The following is a 19,786-nucleotide window of genomic DNA, read 5'->3' on the forward strand; positions in this document are numbered from 1 at the left end:
CACATGAGCTGGTCACATTGTCATGACCTCACTACAGGTCCTGACACCTGCAGGTCCTGAAGGAAAACAGGGGTACAGTCAACACCTTCACCCAGAGGTGAGGCAATATGGCACATGCAGGTCCTGAAGAAAAACAGGGGTACAGTCAACGCCTTCACCCAGAGGTGAGGCAATATAGGTGGCCAGACCCTCCCATCTCTAATAGCTACCCGCAACCCGGACCCAGTGCACTAAATGACATATTTAGTGCTCATGTACACTAGAGACAAAATACTCCGGGTTGCATCACAGGGAGTATCCATCCCTGTGACATATATCGCCCATTAACCACGCGACCACCCATCACACCACACTATCTATTTATCCTCCATCCTGTTATATGTCTGGAGACTGGCTAGAACACTCAAGGACCTTCATAGACCTTCATATGCTTCTTACGAAGCCACTCCTTCGTTGTCCTGGTGGTGTGCTTTGAATCATTATCACGCTGAAAGACCCATCCACGTTTCATTTCAATGCCCTTGCTGATCGAAGGAGGATTGCACTCAAAATCTCACGATATATGGCCCCATTCATTCTTTCATGTAGTCGGATCAGTAGTCCTGTACCTTTTGCAGAGAAAAAGCCCCAAAGCATGATGTTGCCACCCCCATGCCTCACAGTAGGTATTGTGTTCTTTGGATGAAACTCAGCATCCTGTCTCCTCCAAACACGCCGAGTTTAGTTTCTACCAAACAGTTCTACTTTGGTTTCATCAGACCATATGACATTCTCCCAGTGCTTTTCTGAATAATCCAAATGCTCTGTAGCAAACTTCATATGGGCCCGGACATGTACTGGCTTAAGCAGTGGGACACGTCTGGCACTGCAAGATCTGAGTCCCTGGCGGCATAGTGTGTTACTGATGGTAGCCTTTGTTACGGTGGTCCCAGCTCTATGCAGGTCATCCACTAGGTCCCCCCGTGTGGTTGCAGGTTCAGTATTTCCAGCCTGGTGCAGGGCTACAATTTCGTTTCTGGTGTCCTTCGACAGCTCTTTGGTCTTCACCCTAGTGGAGTTTGGAGTGTGACTGTTTGAGGTTGTGGGCAGGTTTCTTTTATACTGATAACAAGTTCAAACAGATGCCATTACTACAAATAATGGGTGGAGGACAGAGGAGCCTCTTAAAGAAGTTACAGGTCTGTGAGAGCCATAAATCTTGCACATTTTTAGGTGACCAAATACTTATTTTCCACCATAATTTGCAAGATAAATCTTGCCAAATCAGACAAGGTGATTTTCTGAATTTGTTTCCTCAATTTTGACTTTCATAGAGTGTAACACCAGCTTGAAAAATTATTTTAAAATCTGAAATGTTGGCTTACTGAAATGTATGTTCAGTAAGTGCACTCAATACTTGGTCGGGGCTCCTTTTGCATCAATTACTGCATCAATGCGGAGTGGCATTGAGGCGATCAGCCTGTGGCACTGCTGAGGTGTTATGGAAGCCCAGGTTGCTTTGATTCTCCACTGTATATCCTGTATGTAGTGTAAAATCACAGCAGAAGCCGACAGGATAGAAGAGATGGATTACATACTGTAAATACAAATGGAATAGGTAGATATATAGTTGTCAGTGACAAATACAATTACCGTATATACTCGTGTATAAGCCGAGATTTTCATCCCATTTTTTTGGGCTGAAAGTCCCCCTCTCGGTTTATACACGGGTCATATACCTGGGGGTCATGAGTGGTAATGAGCAGTACCACGTGACCACTGAAGACAGGAAGGGAAGGGAGACAGTGGAGAAGCGAGCGAGGCTGCAAGAGACCGTGGCAGGATGATTGAGTATAGCGATATTTACCTGTCCCCCCGGTCCATCGCTGCTCACCGCTGTCTCTGCTGCATCCTGTGTCAGTGACATTTAGGCAGCAGGGGGCGCGGTGATGTGATTAGTGCGCGCCGCCCCTCTGCTGGCTGAACAGTCACTGACACAAGAAGCGTCAGACAGCGGCGATGGACCCAGGAGAGGTGAGTATGGCTATTTTTTTTTTTGCAGCATATGGGGGCATATTCTATGGAGCAGCATATGGGGCATAGTCTATGGGGTAGCATATGGGGGCAGATTCTATGGGGCAGCATATGGAGGCATAGTCTATGGAGCAGTATATGGGGGCATAATCTATGGAGCAGCATATGGGGGGCATATTCTATGGAGAAGCATATGGGGGCATATTCTATGAAGCAGCATATGGGGGCATAAACTATGGAGCAGCATATGGGGGCATAAAATATGGAGCAGCATATGGGGGCATAGTCTATGGATTCCACCCTCGGCTTATACACGAGTCAATAAGTTTTCCCAGGTCTTTGTGGCAAAATAAGTGGGGTCGGCTTATACAAGGGTCGGCTTAGTCCCAAGTATATATGGTAGTACAGTGTGTGCAAATTACCAGACATGTATTTCTTTAATAAAAGATTAATTTTTGGAAACAAATGGTGTGGGCTCCCGCACAATTTTCGTTAACAGCAGAGGCAAAGCCGACACCTGGGGGCAGATGTTTAGACCCTGGGAAGGGGGTAATACTATATTATTAATTGATATATATTAATATCAGCTCACAGCTGTATATTTAGCCTTCACTGGCTATTAAAATGGGGGACCCTAAAAAAATAATGTAGCTTCCCCCTGTAATTAATAACCAGCAAAGGCTATGCAGACAGCTGCAAGCTGATATTAATAGCCTAGGAAGGGGCCATGGATACTGCCCCCCAGCTAAAAATATCAGCTCTCAGCCGTGCCAGAAAAGGCGCATCTCTAAGGTGCATCATTTCTAGCACTTAGCCTCTCTTTTCCCACTTACCCTGTAGCGGTGGCAAGTGGGGTAATAGTTGGGGGGGGTTGATGTCACCTTTGTCTGGTGACATCAAGCCCCAAGGTTAGTAATGGAGAGGCGTCAATAAGACTCCCCCATTACTAAACCCATAGTCACATTGTAAGAAAACAGACACCCAGAAAAAAGTCCTTTAATTGAAAGAAAGACACAGACTCCTTTAACCCCTTCACCCCCAAGGGTGGTTTGCACGTTCATGACCGGGCCAATTTTTACAATTCTGACCACTGTACCTTTATGAGGTCATAACTCTGGAACGCTTCCATGGATCCCGGTGATTCTGACATTGTTTTCTCGTGACATATTGTACTTCATGTTAGTGGTTAAATTTCATTCAAATAACTTGCATTTATTTGTGAGAAAAACGGAAATTTGCCGAAAATTTTGAAAATTTCGCAATTTTCCAACTTTGAATTTTTATGCCCTTAAATCTCAGAGATACAGCACAAAAAAAACTTGATAACTAACATTTCCCACATGTTTACTTTACATCAGCACAATTTTGGAACCAAAATTTTTTTTTGTTATGAAGTTATAAGGGTTAAAAGTTGACCAGCGATTTCTCATTTTTATAACACCATTTTATTTTTAGGACCACATCACATTTGAGGTCACTTTGAGGGGTCTATATGATAGATATGATAGAAAATACCCAAAAGTGACACCATTCTAAAAACTGCACCCCTTAAGGTGCTCAAAACCACATTCAAGAAGTTTATTAACCCTTTAGGTGCGTCACAGGAATTTTTTTGAATATTTAAAAAAAAATGAACATCTAACTTTTTTTCACAAAAAAAATACTTCAGGTTCAATTTTTTTTATTTTACCAAGGGTAACAGGAGAAATTGGATGCAAAAGTTATTGTGCAATTTGTCCTGAGTACGCTGATACCTGAAATGTGGGGGGGAACGACTGTTTCGGCGCATGGCAGAGCTCAGAATGGAAGGAGCGCCGTTTGACTTTTTCAATGCAAAATTGGCTGGAATTCAGATCGGACGCCATGTCACGTTTGGAGAGTCCCTGATGTACCTAAACAGTGGAAACCCCCTACAAGTGACCCCATTTTGGAAACTAGACCCCCCAAGGAACTTATCTAGATGTGTGGTGAGAACTTTGAACCCACAAGGGCTTTACAGAAGTTTATAACGTACAGCGGTACAATTAAAAAATCATATTTTTTCCACAAAAATGATCTTTTCACCCCAATTTTTATTTTCCCAAGGGTAACAGGACCCTAAGAGTTATTGTACAATTTGTCCTGAGTACGCTGATACCCCACATGTGGGGGTAAACCACTATTTGGGTGCATCATAGCAGAGCTCGGAAGGGAAGCAGCGCCATTTGACGTTTTTGGCTGGAATTGAGATCGGACACCATGTCGCGATTGGAAAACCCCTGATGTACCAAAATAGTGGAAACCCCCCACAAATGACACCATTTTGGAAACTAGACCCCCTAAGGAACTTATCTAGATGTGTGGTGAGAACTTTGAACCCCCAAGGGCTTCACAGAAGTTTATAACATAAAGCCGTACAATTAAAAAATCATATTTTTTCCACGAAAATGATCTTTTCACCCTCAATTCTTATTTTTCCAAGGGTAACAGGACCCTAAAAGTTATTGTGCAATTTGTCCTGAGTACGCTGATACCTGAAATGTGGGGGGGAACGACTGTTTCGGCGCATGGCAGAGCTCAGAATGGAAGGAGCACCGTTTGACATTTTTGGCTGGAATTGGGATCGGACACCATGTCGCGATTGGAAAACCCCTGATGTACCTAAACAGCGAAACCCCCCACAAATGACACCATTTTGTAAACTAGACCCCCCAAGGAACTTATCTAGATGTGTGGTGAGCACTTTGAACCCCCCAGTGCTTCACAGAAGTTTATAACGCCCGGGAGTGAAAGTAAAACATTCGTATTTTTTCCACAAACATGATCTTTTAGTCACCATTTTTTTATTTTCCCAAGGGTACCAGGAGAAATTGGACCCCAAAAGTTGTTGTCCAATTTGTCCTGAGTATGCTGATACCCCATATGTGGGAGAAAAGTACTGTATGGGCACACGTCGGGGCTCGGAAGGGAAGTAGTGACGTTTTGGAATGCAGACTTTGATGGAATGGTCTGCGGGTGTCATGTTGCCTTTGGAGAGCCCCAATGTACCTAAACAGTGGAAACCCCCCACAAATGACCCCATTTTGAAAACTAGACCCCCTAAGGAACTTATCTAGATGTGAGGTGAGCACTTTGAACCCCCAAAGGCTTCACAGAAGTTTATAATGCCAGGGCATGAAAATAAAAAAATCGTATTTTTTCCACAAACATGATCAATTAGTCGCCAATTTTTTTATTTTCCCAAGGGTAACAGGAGAAATTGAACCCCAAAAGTTGTTGTCCAATTTGTCCTGAGTACGTTGACGCCCCATATGTGGGAGAAAACTACTGTATGGACACACGTCGGGGCTCGGAAGGGAAGTAGTGACGTTTTGGAATGCAGACTTTGAGGGAATGTTCTGCGGGTGTCATGTTGCCTTTGGAGAGCCCCTAATGTACCTAAACAGTGGAAACCCCCCACAAATGACCCCATTTTGGAAACAAGACCCCCTAAGGAACTTATCTAGATGTGTGGTGAGCACTTTGAACCCCCAAGGGCTTCACAGAAGTTTATAATGCCCTGCCATGAAAATAAAAAAATCGTATTTTTTCCACAAACATGATCAATTAGTCCCCAATTTTTTCATTTTCCCAAGGGTAACAGGAGATATTGGACCCCAAAAGTTGTTGTCCAATTTGTCATGAGTACGCTGACACCTCATATGTGGGAGAAAACTACTGTATGGACACACGTCAGGGCTCGGAAGGGAAGTAGTGACGTTTTGGAATGTAGACTTTGATTGAATGGTCTGCGGGTGTCATGTTGCCTTTGGAGAACCCCTAATGTACCTAAACAGTGGAAACCCCCACAAATGACCCCATTTTGGAAATGAGACCCCCTAAGGAACTTATCTAGATGTGTGGTGAGCACTTTGAACCCCCAAGGGCTTCACAGAAGTTTATAATGCCCGGGCATGAAAATAAAAAAATCGTATTTTTTCCACAAACATGATCAATTAGTCCCTAATTTTTTTATTTTCCCAAGGGTAACAGGAGAAATTGGACCCCAAAAGTTGTTGTCCAATTTGGCATGAGTACGCTGACACCCCATATGTTGGAGAAAACTACTGTATGGACACACGTCGGGGCTCGGAAGGGAAGCAGTGACATTTTGGAATGCAGACTTTGATGGAATGGTCTGCGGGTGTCATGTGCGTTTGGAGAGCCCCTGATGTACCTAAACTATTGAAACTCCCCACAAGTGACCCCATTTTCGACACTAGGCCCCCCACAGAACTTATCTAGATGTGTGGTGAGCACTTTGAACCCCCAAGTGCTTCACAGAAGTTTATAACGCTCAGGCGTGAAAATAAAAAAATCATTTTTTTCCACAAAAATGATATTTTTGCCCCCAATTTTTTATTTTCCTAAGGGTAACAGGTGAAATTGGACCCCAAAAATTGTTTTGCAATTTGACCTGAGTAGGCTGATACCCTACATGTGGGGGTAAAACACTGTTTGGGCGCATGGCAGAGCTTGGAAGGGAAGGAGCACCATTTCACTTTTTCAACTCAGAATTGGCTGGAATTGAGATCAGACGCCATGTTGCATTTGGAGAGCCCCTGATGTGCCCAAACAGTGGAAACCCCCAATTCTAACTCCAACCCGAACCCCAACACACCCCTAACCCTAATCTCAGCCCTAACCCTAGCCCTAACCCTACCCTAACCCTAGCCCTAACCCTAATGGAAAAATGGAAATAAATACATTTTTTTTATTTTATTATTTTTCCCTAACTAAGGGGGTGATGACGGGGGGTTTGATTTACTATTTATGGCGGTTTTTATGTTTGGCGGCTGTCACATGCTAAAAGACGCTTTTTATTGTAAAAATAGTTTTTGCATCACCACATATTGAGAGCTCTAATTTTTCCGTATTTTGACCCACCGAGTCATGTGAGGTCTTATTTTTTGCGGGACGAGTTGACGTTTTTATTGGTCCCATTTTCGGGCATGTGACATTTTTCGATCGCTTTTTATTCCGATTTTTGGGACGCAGAATGAACAAAAACCAGTTTTTCATGAATTTCTTTTGGGGGGGGTGCGTTTACACCGTTCCGCGTGCGATAAAATTGATAAAGCGGTTTTATTCTTCGGGTCAGTTCGCTTACAGAGATACCTTATTTAGGTTTTTTTTATGTTTTGTCGGTTTTATGCAATGAAAACTATTTTATATAAAAAATAATTATTTTTGCATCGCTTTATTCTGCGAGCTATAACTTTTTTATTTTTTTGCGGATGATGCTGTGTGGCGGCTCGTTTTTTGCGGGACAAGATGTCGTTTTCAGCGGTACCATGGATATTTATATGCGTCTTTTTGATCGCACGTTATTACACTTTTTGATTGGCGGTATGATAATAAATCATTATTTTTTGCTTCGTTTTTTATTTTTATTTTTTAAGGGGTTCTCTAAAGGGGATACAGCTCTGGCAAAAAATAAGAGACCACTGCAAAATTTTCAGTTTGTCTGATTTTTCTCTTTATAGGTATATTTTGGAATACAATGGAGGATTTTCTAAGAGATGCTATACTGGAGTATCTGAAGAAGAATAACCTCATGACCCAATATCAACATAACATGGGTTTACGAGGGACCGTCCCTGGTCTCCTGTGTTTAAGAAAGACATAGCTGAACTAGAGTGGGTGCAGAGAAGAGCGACCAAGGTTATTAGATCACAGGGGGGTCTGAATACAAAGACAGATTATTACACTTGGGGTTATTTAGTTTGGAAAAACGAAAGCTTAGGGTTGATCTTATTACAATGTATAAATACATGAGGGAACAGTACAAAGACCTTTCTAATGACCTTTTTACTCTTAGACCTGTGACGGGGACAAGGGGGCATCCTCTATGTCTGGAGGAAAGAAGGTTTAATCATAATCACAGATGCAGATTCTTTTCTGTAAGAGCAGTGAGACTATGGAACTCTGCCGTATGATGTTGTAATGAGTGATTCACTAGAAAATTTTAAGAAGGGACTGGATGCCTTTTTTGAAAAGTATAATGTTACAGGATATATATACTAGATTCCTTGATGGGGCGTTGATCCATGGAACTTGTATGATTGCTATATGTGGAGTTGGGAAAGATTTTTTTTCCCCAGTGTGGAGCTTTGTGTTGCTGCATGTTTTTTTTTTTCCTTCCTCTGGATCAACATGTTAGGCTATGGGTTGAACTGGATGGACTTAAAGTCTTCCTTCAACCTTAAATACTATGTTACTATAAATTTCCAAGCACTAAATTTTGTATTTATTTTCAGAAAATGAGAAATTGTCAAAATAACAAAAAATACAGTGCTTGCAGACCTCAAAAAATGCTAAGAAAACAAGTCCATAATCATTTAGAAACAACAATGCTAGCGTTTTAACTCAGGAAGAGTTCAGAAGTCAATATTTTGTGGAATAAGTGTGAGGAACGGCCAGGGCCATAGTCATGGCTGAGGCTAATGGCTCTTGTGCATCCTGGTCTCCCTTTGCATAAAAATAATGTCCATTAATCAGTGTACTTGCTTCACTGCTCTCTGCACCTTCGGGGTCTCCTCTCAGTTGCTTCAGACGCTTTTCACACAATTGTGCACAAACAGAGACACAGTCCAGTTGCAACTTAAAATGCAGAACTTCACTTCTTTCTTTGCACAGCACATCCTTGTCAGATACATCATCAGCATAGGGTTTCATACAGTCCACATTCTCCACTTTCCCTGCACTTCTTCCTACAGCCTTCAGTATGTGCCCGGGTCATACTGCCTTTTGTGGTAATGCAGCGTCCTCCCTGTTCAGATTCACTGTTTGGGAGTTTCGCCCCGGACCTGAGGGCATCAGCCCATGTGATGATCTGCTACATGATAGAGCCACCTGTGTCCCCATACTGTTCTGGCGTTACCTTTAGCCTATGATCCACCACTGCTGTTACACTGTTACTGAGACTGCACTTCTGCCCCACTGGGTCCTGGATGGCTAGGTACCTTGCTTCAACGTTGCATAGCTGTCTGCCCTGTCCAGGCTCTAAAGCCCTACTGACTATATTCCCCGATGCTGACCGACTTAGCTGCATATAGCTCCTCCTATGTTTAACTTTACAGGATAAGTTCTATGTCCCCACCTAGTGTCTCAACTAGAGTACTACGCTTTCCCTATGAAATAATGCCAGATATATACTTTACACATAATAACATGAAATATTTACAGTAGCAGCAATCAAATGTACCAGAACGTGTGGGAGGGTATAAGACGGACTTTGCAACCCCTTACATAACCATGATTTTTAATCACAGCTTTCATGTGGCTTGGCATTCTTTCCATTAGTCTTTCACACTGCTGTTGGTTGACCTTATGCCACTACTGGTACAAAAATGTAAGCATTTCTTCTTTGTTTGATGGCTTGTGACTATCCATCTTCCTCTTGATTACATTCCATAGGTTTTCAATGGGGTTCAGGTCAGGAGATTGGGCTGGCCATGACAGGGATTTGATGTGGTGGTCCTTCACACATTGATTGACCTAACTGTGTGGCATGGGGCATTGTAGTGCTGGAAAAAACAGTCCTCAGAGTTGGGGAACATTGCTTGAGCAGAAGTAATCAACTTTTTTTCCAGGATAACCTTGTATGCCGCTTGATTCATACGTCCTTCACAAAGATTAACCTGCCAAATTCCAGCCTTGCTGAAGCATCCCCAGATCATCACCGATCCTCCTCCAAATTTCATAGAGGTTGCAAGACACTGTGGCTTGTACACCTCTCCAGGCCTCTGTTTAACCATGAGGCAACCAGGTGTTGGGCAAAGCTGAAAATTAGACTCATCAGAGAAGATTACCTTACTCAAGTATCCTAAGGCTTTTTTCTAGCTTTATATGACTTGAGCTCTGCCTCTAGGAGCTTGTTACAAACTGTTCTTGCTGTGCACTTCACCCCAGCTGCTATTTGTCATTCCTTTTGTTGGTCACTTGATGTCATCCTGCAGTTGCTGCGTGACATTCGAATAAGATGACGGTCATCCCGGTCAGTGGAGAATCGTTTTTGCCCTCTGCCCGTCTGTAGCTTTGTTGTCCCTAATATCTGCTGCTTGACCTTGATATAATAGACTACCATCTTAGAAAATTTAAGGATGGAGGCAACATGATGCTCACTGTATCCCTCTGCTAGTAAAGCCAGAATTGAGCCCTTCTCTTCCTCACTCAAGATGTTTCTTTTCAACTCCTTTGGCATGGTTAAAAGTTACTTTTTCATTCCTATTACTTTTGGGAAATTACTAGCACTTGTTTTGCCATCCAGCTTGTCCTATTGCAAGAGGAGTGTGAACACCACAGCAGGGTTTTTATACTTCCTTTGTTAAATAAGATTTGCTTCAGGTGATCACCTAATCAGAAGCACAGTAAGTAGAATGAGGTGTCCTCTGGTTGGAATTCAACTGACACTGGAATGGAATGGCTGTCAGACATGTAGAGAAGCTGATTTTTATAAAACTAGGCAGTGGTCTCTTAATTTTTGCCAGAGCTGTGTATATATTCACGTATATAACCATGGTCCCTTCCTCGGCTATGAATATCTGCCCCCAGTTGTCGGCTTTCCCTCTCTGACACAGAAAATTGCGCTGGAACCCACGCCATTTTTTTCCCGTTTTTTTTTTCAAAATTAAACATTTTGTTCATTAATAAACATCGGCCTTGGTATTATCCATCTATCTATCTATATCTATCTATTTTTAGATCTAGCTATACAAAAAAACCTGACCAGCACAATCCAAGTGTGAATAGGTGCAGACTGCAGTGACTACAAAACATATATAAAAAAAGCACAGCAGCACCCTGTGAATGCCAAGACATATAATGTCAATGGAAATAAAAACTTCCAAACACTCTGTCCCTCAGCAAGATATACTTACAAAAGCGAAGGTTCTTAGTGGGTCGCCCTCCCAGGCTGTGGGGTACTCGGTACCGGGCCGCTGTTAGGGGAATGTGTCACAGCAGCAGTGACCCGGTCCGTGGCCCTGGGCGCCCAAGTCAATGGCGGAATGTACAGTGGGGAAAAAAGTATTTAGTCAGTCAGCAATAGTGCAAGTTCCACCACTTAAAAAGATGAGAGGCATCTGTAATTTACATCATAGGTAGACCTCAACTATGGGAGACAAACTGAGAAAAACAAATCCAGAAAATCACATTGTCTGTCTGGTTTTTTTTTCATTTTATTTGCATATTATGGTGGAAAATAAGTATTTGGTCAGAAACAAAATTTCATCTCAATACTTTGTGATATATCCTTTGTTGGCAATGACAGAGGTCAAACGTTTTCTGTAAGTCTTCACAAGGTTGCCACACACTGTTGTTGGTATGTTGGCCCATTCCTCCATGCAGATCTCCTCTAGAGCAGTGATGTTTTTGGCTTTTCGCTTAGCAACACGGACTTTCAACTCCCTCCAAAGGTTTTCTATAGGGTTGAGATCTGGAGACTGGCTAGGCCACTCCAGGACCTTGAAATGCTTCTTACGAAGCCACTCCTTCGTTGCCCTGGCGGTGTGCTTTGGATCATTGTCATGTTGAAAGACCCAGCCACGTTTCATCTTCAATGCCCTTGCTGATGGAAGGAGGTTTGCACTCAAAATCTCACGATACATGGCCCCATTCATTCTTTCATGTACCCGGATCAGTCGTCCTGGCCCCTTTGCAGAGAAACAGCCCCAAAGCATGATGTTTCCACCACCATGCTTTACAGTAGGTATGGTGTTTGATGGATGCAACTCAGTATTCTTTTTCCTCCAAACACGACAAGTTGTGTTTCTACCAAACAGTTCCAGTTTGGTTTCATCAGACCATAGGACATTCTCCCAAAACTCCTCTGGATCATCCAAATGCTCTCTAGCAAACTTCAGACGGGCCCGGACATGTACAGGCTTAAGCAGTGGGACACGTCTGGCACTGCAGGATCTGAGTCCATGGTGGCGTAGTGTGTTACTTATGGTAGGCCTTGTTACATTGGTCCCAGCTCTCTGCAGTTCATTCACTAGGTCACTAGGTCCCCCCGCGTGGTTCTGGGATTTTTGCTCACCGTTCTTGTGATCATTCTGACCCCACGGGGTGGGATTTTGCGTGGAGCACCAGATCGAGGGAGATTATCAGTGGTCTTGTATGTCTTTCATTTTCTAATTATTGCTCCCACAGTTGATTTCTTCACTCCAAGCTGGTTGGCTATTGCAGATTTAGTCTTCCCAGCCTGGTGCAGGGCTACAATTTTGTTTCTGGTGTCCTTTGACAGCTCTTTGGTCTTCACCATAGTGGAGTTTGGAGTCAGACTGTTTGAGGGTGTGCACAGGTGTCTTTTTATACTGATAACAAGTTTAAACAGGTGCCATTACTACAGGTAATGAGTGGAGGAAAGAGGAGACTCTTAAAGAAGAAGTTACAGGTCTGTGAGAGCCAGAAATCTTGATTGCTTGTTTCTGACCAAATACTTATTTTCCACCATAATATGCAAATAAAATGAAAAAAAAACAGACAATGTGATTTTCAGGATTTTTTTTTCTCAGTTTGTCTCCCATAGTTGAGGTCTACCTATGATGTAAATTACAGACGCCTCTCATCTTTTTAAGTGGTGGAACTTGCACTATTGCTGACTGACTAAATACTTTTTTTCCCCACTGTATATGTAGTTAATGGAATAGTTTGTGATGCCACCTGTGGTGTTTGGCAAGCAAGATGTTAAGCCAACGCTGCGTGCAGATCCTCTGGGGCTGATGGTGTGTTGCAGCATAGATGGTGTAGCTCCCCACTGGTGAAGCTGTAACCCCAGGGCAGTGTAGTGTATTTGCAATAGATGAGGATAGGCGCAGGCGGTGTGAGGAATGCTGGTACTCAGATGTAGCAGTACTGACGGTGTTAGCGCACAAATGAATGGAAGACACCAGGGCTTGTAGTTCCAAAGCTTTACTCACAGTCCGTGGTACACACTAGTGCCTGCCTCTGTGCCGTGTCCTCCGGGGCAGAGACTCAATCAACTTCCCGGGCAAGTCAGGATTCTCTCCAACACTCCGCCAACATGTACCTTTCCTGAACGACTCCTCTATTGCGCCTTAAGGTGTGAAGAGCTCCAGTACCATGGTACTCTGAAGTTCCTCCTGTCAGATGCTCCTAACAACTCTACTCGTATGGCAGACAGCTGTAGCCTCTCTCGGGGACTCCCTTCTCCGGAGTCCTGGCTCTCTATTCAGTTGCTGTTGTGCCCCAAGTCTTAGATGGGAGTAGTGCATTTACAGCCTACTACTCCACCGGTGTCTGCTGCAGAACCATAAGTGTCCATACAACCTCGGGGACCGGGCCCCGGCCTTGCGCTGAGAACCTATAGGCAGGGTTCCTCTTCCAACCCACGTCTCCTCTCTGTTCTCCTACTCCTTCGTTCCGCACTGTTCCTTCTCTCTCTTATGGAAGCTTAGGTTGCAGTTCTACGTCTTTCTCCTTCTGTTCCTTTCCCGTGCCAGCCAGCTCAGATCACTGAGGCAGCTGCAGCACTCCTCCTCAGACTCCCCTGACTGACTGTCCTCTCGCCTGACCTCCCGTCAGACTGACCTGTAATTATAAACCTTCCCCATCTTTTATATGGATCTCAACTCCACCCACCTCCCAACACATCCAGTGTTCCATGCAGGGAACCACCAAGGCACTCCTAATGTCTAGGAGAGAGAGCCCTCAATGTGGTTGTGCTGAACTACCCTGTCATGTGGGATGCGAGTGTTGGAGTGTGGAAAGGAGCTCCCAACTTACCTAGGTGGTGGAGCACTACACCTTAGGAGAAGGTGCAGTACCTCTGTGGCGACTAAGCCTCAGGGGCGCCACATAAGCACATGATTTGGCCAATTCATGTGTGCCCGTCAACCGCGGCAAGGTGACACTTCTCTGATGGGTCCTGTCTGAACCCTACCATATATGCCACTTTCAGGTTAAAAAACCTATAAAGGACAAACATGTCTCTCCTGGGCTGCAAGCCTAAAAGTGAATGGGCTAGTAGAACTGGTTGAGAACCCCTGCTGGTTAACGGGAGGAGTGCAAGGGTCAAGCAGAGGGAGTCACACACCCCTATATTTAGCTATACAAAAAAACCTGACCAGCACAATCCAAGTGTGAATAGGTGCAAGCTGCAGTGACTTCAAAACATAAATAAAAAAGCACAGCAGCACCCTGTGAATGCCAAGACATATAATGTCAATGGAAATAAAAACTTCCAAACGCTCTGTCCCTCAGCAAGATGTACTTACAAAAACGAAGGTTCTTAGTGGGTCGCCCTCCCAGGCTGTGGGGTACTCGGTACCGGGCCGGTGTCAGGGGAATGTGTCAGCAGCAGTGACCCGGACCGTGGCCCTGGGCGCCCAAGTCAATGGCGGAATGTATATGCAGTTAATGGAATTGTTTGTGACGCCACCTGTGGTGTTTGGCAAGCAAGATGTTAAGCCAACGCTGCATGCAGATCCTTTGGGGCTGATGGTGTGTTGCAGCATAGATGGTGTAGCTCCCCACAGGTGAAGCTGTAACCCCAGGGCAGTGTAATTGCAATAGTTGAGGATAGGCACAGGCGGTGTGAGGAATGCTGGTACTCAGATGTAGCAGTGCTGACTGTGTTAGCGCACAAATGAATGGAAGACACCAGGGCTTGTAGTTCCAAAGCTTTACTCACACTCCGTGGTACACACTGGTGCCTGCCTCTGTGCCGTGTCCTCCGGGGCAGAGACTAAATCAACTTCCCGGGCAAGTCAGGATTCTCCTCTCCAACACTCCGCCAACATGTACCTTTCCTGAACGACTCCTCTATTGTGCCTTAAGGTGTGAAGAGCTCCAGTACCGTGGTACTCTGAAGTTCCTCCTGTCAGATGCTCCTAACAACTCTACTCGTATGGCAGACAGCTGTAGCCTCTCTCGGGGACTCCCTTCTCCGGAGTTCTGGCTCTCTATTCAGTTGCTGTTGTGCCCCAAGTCTTAGATGGGAGTAGTGCATTTACAGCCAACTACTCCACCGGTGTCTGCTGCAGAACCATAAGTGTCCATACAACCTCGGGGACCAGGCCCCGGCCTTGCGCTGAGAACCTATAGGCAGGGTTCCTCTTCCAACCCACGTCTCCTCTCTGTTCTCCTACTCCTTCGTTCCGCACTGTTGCTTCTCTCTCATGGAAGCTTAGGTTGCAGTTCTACGTCTTTCTCCTTCTGTTCCTTTCCTGTGCCAGCCGGCTCAGATCACTGAGGCAGCTGCAGCACTCCTTCTCCTCAGACCCGTCCTCAGACTCCCCTGACTGACTGTCCTTCTCTCGCCTGACCTCCTGTCAGACTGAACTGTAATTCTAAACCTTCCCCATCTTTTATATGGATCTCAACTCCACCCACCTCCCAACACATCCAGTGCTCCATGCACGGAACCACCAAGGCACTCCTAATGTCTAGGAGAGAGAGCCCTCAATGTGGTTGTGCTGAACTACCCTGTCGTGTGGGATGCGAGTGTTGGAGTGTGGAAAGGAGCTCCCAACTTACCTAGGTGGTGGGGCACTACACCTTAGGAGAAGGTGCAGTACCTCTGTGGCGACTGAGCCTCAGGGGCGCCACATAAGCGCATGATTTGGCCAATTCATGTGAGCCCGTCAACCGCGGCAAGCTGACACTTCTCTGACGGGTCCTGTCTGAACCCAACCATATCCTACTATATATGCCACTTTCAGGTTAAAAAAACAGAGGGAGTCACACACCTGAAAGTGGCATATATAGTAGGATATGGTTGGGTTCAGACAGGACCCGTCAGAGAAGTGTCACCTTGCCGTGGTTGACGGGCTCACATGAATTGGCCAAATCATGCGCTAAGAACCTTCGCTTTTGTAAGTACATCTTGCTGAGGGACAGAGCGTTTGGAAGTTTTTATTTCCATTAACATTATATGTGTTGGCATTTACAGGGTGCTGCAGTGCCTTTTTTATATATATCTTTAGATCTATCTGTCTGTGTGTAAACATCACTCTTCAATGACTCCATTGCAAAATAAGAGGTTGGACAAAGAAATGACATCACAACTCTTTCTTGTTAAATAATAGATCTTTATTTAGCTTACAAAAATGCATACATATCCGCATGAAAAAAATGCTCAAATCCACATCAAAAACGCGCGGATTTTTACCTGCGTTTTCTGGCAAGAGATGCAGCTTCTGTGCAGAAATATCGGCAACTGCTGTTTTTTTTTTTTGTCCCAGACGGCTCAGATATAAAATATGCTGCGGGGGGAGGAGAAGCTGAAGCAGAAGAACCAATCAAATCACTCCTTTCACTTGGTTGTCTGTGGTTGGCAAACAAAGCTGCAGTTTGATTGGCTGATCGGTAAGGCCTCTTTGTACCCGTGACCTGCCCTTAGATGACCATTTCATGACCCGGACAGACAGCCGGACCCGCTAGGGGGCGCTGTTACTTGGCGGCGCAGGAGGGCGGTCTCGGGCACACAGGAGGATCCGAGCGCTGCTGCTGAGGATGAGCAGTGCAGGCATCTAGGCGGGGGAGGAGAGGCTGATAATAAGGGATAACGCTCAGCCCCATGACAGCTGCTCCCCCGCTCATTCACCTCAGCGAGCTCCGGGCCAGAGAGCGGCTGCCATTACCGAGCACTGTTCAGAGCCGTCATAGTGAGGAGAGCAGACATGAAGGCTTGTGAAGGAGCCGGGAGCCAGCAGCACCGTCTGCAGGAGCAGGGGGGCGGCCGGAGCGCGGGGCAGTGCTGCGAGGGGCACGGGGACCCCTGGAAGGAATGCATGGACACCGCCGTCCAGCTGGCGCTCAGGGCTGGCCAGGTGAGCTGAGCACTGCCCCCATCACCCTGCAGGGTGCGCTGACTACGTGAGAAGGGGCTTCACCAAAATGTCCTCCTCATGCTTGTGCTGCAGGGGCCGCTGAGGGTGACACGGGGAGATGAGACCGTCAGAGTTGTCATCGAGCCCTCCATTGTCTCCTGCCTGGGACGGAGCACAGGTACCAGCAGTCCTGTCAGCAGGGCTCAGCCATCGCCTCTCTGTCATTTTCCTATTTCAGTTGCTTTATTAGCTGCTGAAAATGGAAGACAAGGTGCAGCCAGGTGCTGGGCTCTGCTCAGACTCCACTCCCTCTACTCTGTGTCTGACCCGGGGTCATTGACCAATAGGCCGCCTGTTGCAGGTGTCTGACGGAACCTCTTGGCATATTCGGGGTCGGCGTCCATACTGGGAAAAGCTGCCATCTTTCTCCCGGAGCGCCTTCACTGGCTGTTTTGCCCCCAGTTATTTTTTTTAACCCCTTAACCCCCAAGGGTGGTTTGCACGTTCATGACCAGGCCAATTTTTACAATTCTCACCACTGTCCCTTTATGAGGTAATAACTCTGGAACGCTTCCATGGATCCCGGTGATTCTGCCATTGTTTTCTCGTGACATATTGTACTTCATGTTAGTGGTAAAATTTCATTCAAATAACTTGTGTTTATTTGTGCAAAAAAACGGAAATTTGGCGAAAATTTTGAAAGTTTCGCAATTTTCCAACTTTGAATTTTTATTCCCTTAAATCACAGAGATGTGGCACACAAAACTTAAGTAACATTTCCCACATGTTTACTTTACATCAGCACAATTTTGGAACCAAAATTTTTTTTTGTTAGGAAGTTATAAGGGTTAAAATTTGACCAGCGATTTCTCATTTTTACAACACCATTTTATTTTTACGGAACACATCACATTTGAAGCCACTTTGAGGGGTCTATATGATAGAAAATACCCAAAAGTGACACCATTCTTAAAACTGCACCCCTTAAGGTTCTCAAAACCACATTCAAGAAGTTTATTAACCCTTTAGGTGCGTCACAGGAATTTTTTGAATATTTAAAAAAAAAAAATTAACTTTTTTTCACAAAAAAAATACTTCAGGTTCAATTTTTTTTGTTTTACCAAGGGTAACAGGAGAAATTGGACTGCAAAATTTATTGTGCAATTTGTCCTGAGTACGCTGATACCTGATATGTGGGGGGGAACCACTGTTTCAGCGCATGGCTGAGCTTAGAAGGGAAGGAGCGGTGTTTGACTTTTTCAATGCAAAATTGGCTGGAATTCAGATCGGACGTCATGTCACATTTGGAGAGCCCCTGATGTACCTAAACAGTGGAAACCCCCCACAAGTGACCCCCATTTTGGAAACTAGACCCCCCAAGGAACTTATCTAGATATGTGGTGAGAACTTTGAACCCACAAGGGCTTCACAGAAGTTTATAACGTACAGCGGTACAATTAAAAAAATCATATTTTTTCCACAAAAATGATATTTTCACCCTCAATTCTTAATTTTCCAAGGGTAACAGGACCCTAAAAGTTATTGTGCAATTTGTCCTGAGTATGCTGATACCCCATATGTGGGGGTAGACCACTATTTGGGCGCATGGCAGAGCTTGGAAGGGAAGCAGCGCCATTTGACGTTTTTGGCTGGAATTGAGATCGGACATCATGTCGCGTTTTGAGAGCCCCTGATGTACCAAAACAGTGGAAACCCTCCACAAATGACACCATATTGGAAACTAGACCCCCCAAGGAACTTGTCTAGATGTGTGGTGAGCACTTTGACCCCTCCAGTGCTTCACAGAAGTTTATAACGCCCGGGCGTGAAAATAAAAAAATCTTATTTTTTCCACAAACGTGATCTTTTAGTCCCCATTTTTTTTTATTTTCCCAAGGGTACCAGGAGAAAATGGACCCCAAAAGTTGTCCAATTTGTCCTGAGTACGCTGACACCCCATATGTGGGAGAAAACTACTGTATGGGCACACGTCGGGGCACGGAAGGGAAGTAGTGACGTTTTGGAATGCAGACTTTGATGGAATGGTCTGCGGGTGTCATGTTGCCTTTGGAGAGCCCCTAGAGTGGAAACCCCCCACAAGTGACCCCATTTTGGAAACGAGACCCCCCACGGAACTTATCTAGATGTGTGGTGAGCACTCTGAACCCCCAAGTGCTTCACAGAAGTTTATAACGCCCGGGCGTGAAAATAGAAAAATCATTTTTTTCCACAAAAATGATATTTTTGCCCCCAATTTTTTTATTTTCCTAAGGGTAACAGGAGAAATTGGACCCCAAAAGTTGTTTTGCAATTTGTCTTGAGTAGGCTGATACCCCATATGTGGGGGTAAAACACTGTTTGGGTGCATGGCAGAGCTTGGAAGGGAAGGAGCACCATTTGACTTTTTCAACTCAGAATTGGATGGAATTGAGATCAGACGCCATGTTGCATTTGGAGAGCACCTGATGTGCCCAAACAGTGGAAACCCCCAATTCTAACTCCAACCCTAACCCTAATCTCAGCCCTAACCCTAATGGGAAAATGGAAATAAATACATTTTCTTTTAATTTTATTATTTTTCCCTAACTAAGGGGGTGATAACGGGGGGGTTTGATTTACTATTTATGGAGGTTTTTATGTTTGGCAGCTGGCACACGCTAAAAGACACTTTTTATTGTAAAAATAGTTTTTGCATCAGCACATATTGAGAGGTATAATTTTTCCGTATTTTGACCCACCGAGTCATGTGAGGTCTTATTTTTTGCGGGACGAGTTGACGTTTTTATTGGTACCATTTTCGGGCATGTGACATTTTTTGATCGCTTTTTATTCCAATTTTTGGGACGCAGTATGAACAAAAACCAGCGTTTCATGAATTTCTTTTGGGGGGGTGCGTTTACACCGTTCCGCGTGCGGTAAAATTGATAAAGCCCTTTTATTCTTCGGGTCAGTACGGT

General features: G+C 44.8%; 1 protein-coding gene across 3 annotated transcripts in view; it reads left to right on the forward strand.

The window, feature by feature from the left end:
• The window catches only part of IMPA2 (inositol monophosphatase 2), a 112,762-nt gene that overhangs the window by 38,562 nt on the left and 54,414 nt on the right, over positions 1-19,786 (forward strand). The window contains exon 1 of one of the 3 annotated variants that reach the window (XM_073550991.1): positions 16,399-16,829. The exons of 1 other annotated variant lie outside the window; for it this stretch is intronic. In XM_073550991.1, the coding sequence (XP_073407092.1) occupies positions 16,680-16,829 (150 nt within the window). In that variant the 5' untranslated portion in view covers positions 16,399-16,679. Of the gene's footprint in view, positions 1-16,398; positions 16,830-16,896; positions 17,008-19,786 lie in introns of those variants that run through there. One more of the 3 variants, XM_073550993.1, reaches the window with a different exon arrangement.

This window comes from Dendrobates tinctorius, unplaced genomic scaffold, assembly GCF_039654945.1.
Source record: "Dendrobates tinctorius isolate UK_male_01 unplaced genomic scaffold, ASM3965494v1 ptg000171l, whole genome shotgun sequence".
Taxonomy (NCBI): domain Eukaryota; kingdom Metazoa; phylum Chordata; class Amphibia; order Anura; family Dendrobatidae; genus Dendrobates; species Dendrobates tinctorius.